Source organism: Staurois parvus, unplaced genomic scaffold, assembly GCF_062004578.1.
Source record: "Staurois parvus isolate SC_StPar_1 unplaced genomic scaffold, SC_StPar_1.0 ptg000893l, whole genome shotgun sequence".
Classification (NCBI taxonomy): domain Eukaryota; kingdom Metazoa; phylum Chordata; class Amphibia; order Anura; family Ranidae; genus Staurois; species Staurois parvus.
The window spans coordinates 1-6234 of NW_028318689.1; the positions used below are offsets into that span (position 1 = coordinate 1).

General features: G+C 38.3%; 1 protein-coding gene across 1 annotated transcript; it reads left to right on the plus strand.

The window, feature by feature from the left end:
- The first annotated feature begins 2403 nt into the window (after positions 1 to 2403).
- On the plus strand, positions 2404 to 3800 carry LOC149442374 (vomeronasal type-2 receptor 26-like). Its single transcript, XM_089656163.1, has one exon. The coding sequence runs from the start codon at positions 2410 to 2412 to the stop codon at positions 3286 to 3288; it is 879 nt and encodes a 292-aa protein (XP_089512289.1). The 5' UTR covers positions 2404 to 2409; the 3' UTR covers positions 3289 to 3800.
- Positions 3801 to 6234: the final 2434 nt, after the last annotated feature.

Sequence of the window (6234 nt, forward strand, 5' to 3'; positions counted from 1 at the left end):
ATCTATTATCTATCTATCTATTATCTATCTATTATCTATCTATCTATCATCTATCTATCTATCTATCTATCTATCTATCTATCTATCTATCTATCTATTATCTATCTATCTATTATCTATCTATCTATTAATTATCTATCTATCTATCTATCTATCTATCTATCTATCTATCTATCTATCTATCTATCTATCTATTATCTATTATCTATCTATTATCTATCTATTATCTATCTATCTATCTATCTATCTATCTATCTATCTATCTATTATCTATTATCTATCTATGGTTGAATTGGATGGACTTTTGTCTTTTTTCAGCCAAACTAACTATGTAACTATACGACTCCAATCACACATTTATCACTTCCATCATCTTTACCCCCACAGTTATAACCCTTTGTACCACTTGTCCCACCCTATTAGATTGTGAGCTCTTATGTGCCGGGCCCTCTTAATTATTTGCATTGTAACTGTATTGTCTCCCTTTATAATGTAAAGATCTGTGCAATCTGTTGGCGCTATAAATCCTGTATAATAATAACAGGACAACTCTGAATTTCTGACATAATCAACAGCTATTTTTTTTTTATTTGCCTTCATTTTTAAAACAAAATGTTTACAATGGTATATTTAAGAGGCCAAACGGTATGAAAAAAGAGATGTTAATTTTTAGGGTTTTCAGACAATTACATTGAAATTCTCCATTATCACTTTTTGTGAGTACTATAATGTACTGTAAATAGTATTTATGTGTTAATATCACTTGACCAGTAGATAGCACTGTACACTAAGGTCACTAGTTGTGCATATCTGTAAAACCTGTTGGTTCTCCCTCTTCCTCTCTTCTCTCTCATCTCTTCAGGAAGTAAGATGTCTGCTATTACAACCTGCTGAAATGTGCTCTATACGTTTGCAACTTAAGCCACACAAGTAAAGTCTGAATTCTGCCATCACTACCAGTGTCTTCTCTAACACATAACCAACACTTTTTGCCTATTTATTTTTCATGTCTTTTTTTTTCTTTTCGTGCTTTTTTTTAAGCACATGGTAATGTGCATAATGTGCAGCCTCTACACATAGGAGTTCAACTGTGTGATATCTATTATCTATCTATTATCTATCTATTATCTATCTATTATCTATTATCTATCTATCTATCTATCTATCTATCTATCTATCTATCTATTATCTATTATCTATCTATCTATTATCTATCATCTATCTATTATCTATCTATCTATCTATCTATCTATCTATCTATCTATTATCTATCTATCTATCTATCTATCTATTATCTATCTATCTATTATCTATCTATCTATCTATCTATCTATCTATCTATCTATTATCTATCTATCTATTATCTATCTATCTATCTATCTATTATCTATCTATCTATCTATCTATCTATCTATCTATCTATCTATTATCTATCTATCTATTATCTATCTATCTATCTATCTATTATCTATCTATCTATCTATCTATCTATCTATCTATCTATCTATTATCTATCTATCTATCTATCTATCTATTATCTATCTATCTATCTATCTATCTATCTATCTATCTATCTATCTATTATCTATCTATCTATCTATCTATCTATCTATCTATCTATTATCTATCTATCTATCTATCTATCTATTATCTATCTATTATCTATTATCTATCTATCTATCTATTATCTATCTATCTATTATCTATCTATCTATCTATCTATCTATCTATCTATCTATCTATTATCTATCTATCTATCCATCTATCTATCTATCTATCCATCTATCTATCTATCTATCTATCTATCTATCTATCTATCTATCTATTATCTATCTATCTATCTATCTATCTATCTATCTATCTATCTATTATCTATCTATTATCTATCTATCTATCTATCTATCTATTATCTATCTATTATCTATCTATCTATTATCTATCTATTATCTATCTATCTATCTATCTATCTATTATCTATCTATTATCTATCTATCTATTATCTATCTATTATCTATCTATCTATTATCTATCTATCTATTATCTATCTATTATCTATCTATCCATTATCTATCTATCTATCTATCTATCTATCTATCTATCCATCTATCTATCCATCTATCTATTACCTATCTATCTATCTATTATCTATCTATCTATCTATCTATCTATCTATCTATCTATCCATCTATCTATTATCTATCTATCTATCTATCTATCTATCTATCTATCTATCTATTATCTATCTATCTATCTATCTATCTATCTATCTATCTATCTATCTCCCACAATTCTCTGATGGAAATCCCATTGCTAGCTGTGAGACAACACAAGACAGTTCATTTCCTCAGAAGCTCTGACCCCGATGCTCATTGTGTTTGTATTGTTCTTCCTGCAGACAGTGAAAACTGCATGAAATGTCCTGACGATGAATGGCCAAATGAGAAGAAGGATCGCTGTGTTCCAAGAGTGGTGGAATTTCTCTCCTACACTGATGACACCATTGTTGCAGTATTTTCAGCCGTCTCCATCCTCTGTTGCCTTCTGACTGGTTTAATATTGGGGATATTTATATATTACCAGGACACCCCCATTGTTAAAGCCAATAACCGGAACCTGAGCTATCTTCTCCTGGTCTCCATCATGCTGAGCTTCCTCTGTGTCTTCTTGTTCCTCGGCCATCCAGTAGATGTGACCTGCATGCTGCGTGTCACCTCTTTTGGTGTCATCTTCTCAGTTGCCGTCTCTTCTTTACTTGCCAAAAGTATCATGGTGTGTATTGCCTTTAAGGCCACCAAACCTGGGAGTCCCTGGAGGAAATGGATGGGAACCAAACTGGCCAATTGTATCATTTGTGTCTTCTCACTGGTCCAAGTCATAATCTGTGTCACTTGGTTGTCTATTTCTCCCCCCTTCCAGGATCGAGACACTCACTCTTATCAGGGGAAGATCATCATTCTGTGTAATGAGGGTTCAGTTATCGGCTTCTACTCTGTCCTGGGATATATGGGGCTTCTGGCAGCTGTGAGCTTCATTATCGCTTTTATTGCCAGGACATTACCGGACAGTTTTAATGAGGCCAAGTACATCACCTTCAGCATGCTGGTGTTCTGCAGTGTCTGGATTGCCATGATCCCGGCCTATCTGAGCACCAGAGGGAAATACATGGTGGCTGTGGAGGTCTTTGCCATAATGGCATCAAGTTCTGGACTTCTTGGCTGTATATTCTTCCCAAAATGTTACATAATTCTGTTCAGACCTGACCTGAATACAAAGACAGTTATCCGCTGATATGTGAGGAGCAACACTGGGCTACCTGTAGTTACGGCATTATCTCTATTAGTGTTCATTGTAGTATTTTGCTAGTGTATTGAGAATGAACACTGTATAGAAAAACATTTCATACTTATTTTTCTGGTGGATGGTGCATTTAATTTTTGCTCTGGACACCGTTGGTATCAGACACTTTGGGTTTGTTGGAAACCTTGTCCCCTGCTGGGTGTAGTGGTTCCTCCCATCGAACATTACATCACTACAGAACAATGTAATCACTTAGTGAGGAGGAACCACAGAGACCAGAGGGGGGGAGAATCCAAAACTTCCTAAAGTGTCAGATACCAGAGCCAATCACTCTTCAAGAGAGGGAAGATTTCACTCACCACCTTCCAGGAAGATAGATATTAAACGTTCTTCTGTAAGCTGATTGTGATTTATATAGTGTCAGGGTCACTTTTAATTATATTGTATGTAAATGTATCCTGCTATATCAATAAATACAATTTGCTTTGGGCATTCTAAAATCATTTTTAATATTACATATTTCTCCATGTATACTTTTTTTTTTAACTGCTGCCACAAAGGAGTATTTGGCTGCCCCATACAATGCTGGAGGGACAACACTCCTACTCCAGACCTTGCTGAGAGGCTAAGCCAGTTGCTGGTCCAGGCTCCTAGGTGGATCCCGACCAAATGGACCAGCTGAGTGAAGGCAGCGGACTGTCAGCTGAAAATGGGTGTGGTCTACCTTCTTGAGGGTCTGTGGATATTTTGGATCCCCCTAAGCTCTGTACAGCCAGGCAGCACACATTTTCCACCCTTTCTTCTAAAGTCAGTACAACAGTCCTTGAGCTTGGTTTTGTTGTTTTTATTATGGGTTAACAACTTGGATAGGGTCTAGGCGTATATGGGACCCGTACAACTTCAGAGGATAACTTCTTAGCAAAAATGGACAAAAACAGCAACAGTCTTAGTAAGGAGCACTGGGTCCCCTTTGGTGAACCTCCTCAGACCCCAGATGAAAATCTCCTCATCCACCCGGCTGTCCTGAGAGTATCCCTGGAGAAGGGATTCCAAGATCCACAGTAAAGTAGCCCCAGTGAGAACTAGTTGGGTATTGCACCTGACTGCCCTCTCCCTTCTCTGGCACAAGGGGTGTAGAAGTACCTGCACCGTCCTTTCCTATATCTTATCTTAGTTGGTTGCAGCTGCTTTCAGGCCTTATGCTGGGCTGGCTTCTTCCATGCTAACAGGCTGTCTTTCCTAGCAGATGGTGGGACAGTGAAAGTGGAGCTTCTTCTGCCAAGCTTCAGCATGTAGGTAGGCCCCCACTGCTGAGCCCCCTTCTACGTTCTATACTCCAGCACCTTCCTTCACTCCATCTTCCAACCGACTCCCCTGTTGTTCTGGCTCTTTCACATTTAAGGGCTGTCCTAGTCGCCATGCCAGGTCTCCTGCCTAAGGATTTGCCAGGTTCTGTCTTCTAGAAACTTCCATCAGTTTCTAAAGGGTGGGAGGGCTTCAGAAGCCCTGACCAGTAGAGCCTTCCAGCCAGTAGAGCCTGCCAGCTTGACCTGAGGTAACCTCCCTGCCTTACTCCCAGGCTGACTCATCCTAGGCATCTAGCAAGCCTCTGACTAGCACACACAAAAAAATCCTATTTAACTAGAGGGAGCTACAAAAGTAACAGGAGTGCAGAACAAACCATAGGAAAGGACAAACTACCCTTGGCTGTACTTTTCTTTTAAATGAGGCCCTATCAACACAAAATAATAAACAAGATACCAGGAATGAAATGCAAACACACAAATACCCCCCTCCTGAATCAAAAGCCAGAAGAAAGGGACGCAATGCAATAAAAAAAATGGATCCTTGCCTAGCAGAAGTGATGGCTACAAGGAATGCCACCTAGGGGAGAGTAGAGAGAGGGGACTCTCTAATGGGTTACAAAAAAACATTTCTAAAGGCCAGAAAGAACCAGATTTTCATGGATGAAGTGAATAGTGGACCCTCTGTGCTGTCTGCACATTGGAGAGGGTGGGAGCCCTTAAAAGGACTGAGGAACAGAGTCTATAGTACAGAGACCAGATCTTCACCAGAGACCCCGCAAAAGGCAGAAACTTCACCTTCGATAGTAGTGAGAGCAAAACGCTGGTCCAGACCCAGTCATTTCACACCCGCCACCACCGTTTTATTTTTTAATTTTTTTTCATTTTCTAAAGTTTTTTTTTTTTTTTAATAACCTTTTCTTTTTTTTTACATTATCTTTATTTTTTCCTTGTACGGCTGTTCTTGCCCTGATCAAGCAAACCAAGGCAGGGAAGGCAAGGCTACAACGAAAGTGTCATCATATCATCACATCTTTGGATTAGCGGGTGTGAAGGATGTACCATTGGCTGGAGGTGGCCAGTATGCCCTTGAGGTAGTAGGCTGTCCTGCTGTACATGTCATAGAAGGGAAAAGACCTCAATTAATATAAAAACAAAAGATAAGGTGTTGGCCATTGAAGAGTTAGCTATCAGTCATTTGTTGCAGATAGATATTGGTCCATAAAATGATTTTTGGTTGTAAAAATCTGTGCACACGTAAAAATGTCCCCCAGCACTGCAGTTCAAAGAACTCAAACATATTGATGTAAACCCAACCACTTACATCACATAGAAGCTTTAACACCATAGCATTACTTGTAACGCCTATTCATATTTCAATTACTAGTTTTCAAGAGATGCCCTTAGCGAAAAGGAAGAAAAAGAAGAATGGTGCAGGGCAGATATGACTAGGGGGGGGGAGGAAAGAAAGGGAAAGGGTTAAAGAAAAAAGGCGGGAGTTAGAATATGGGCAAGTTACCGGATTGGTGACAGGTGTGCAGGGTGGGGCCTTCGACATCTTTGGGTGTGGATGGGAGGGTCGTCCAGTTCAGTGCAGGAGGAGACAGCGGTGAGCGAGCTTCCCTCCCACCCT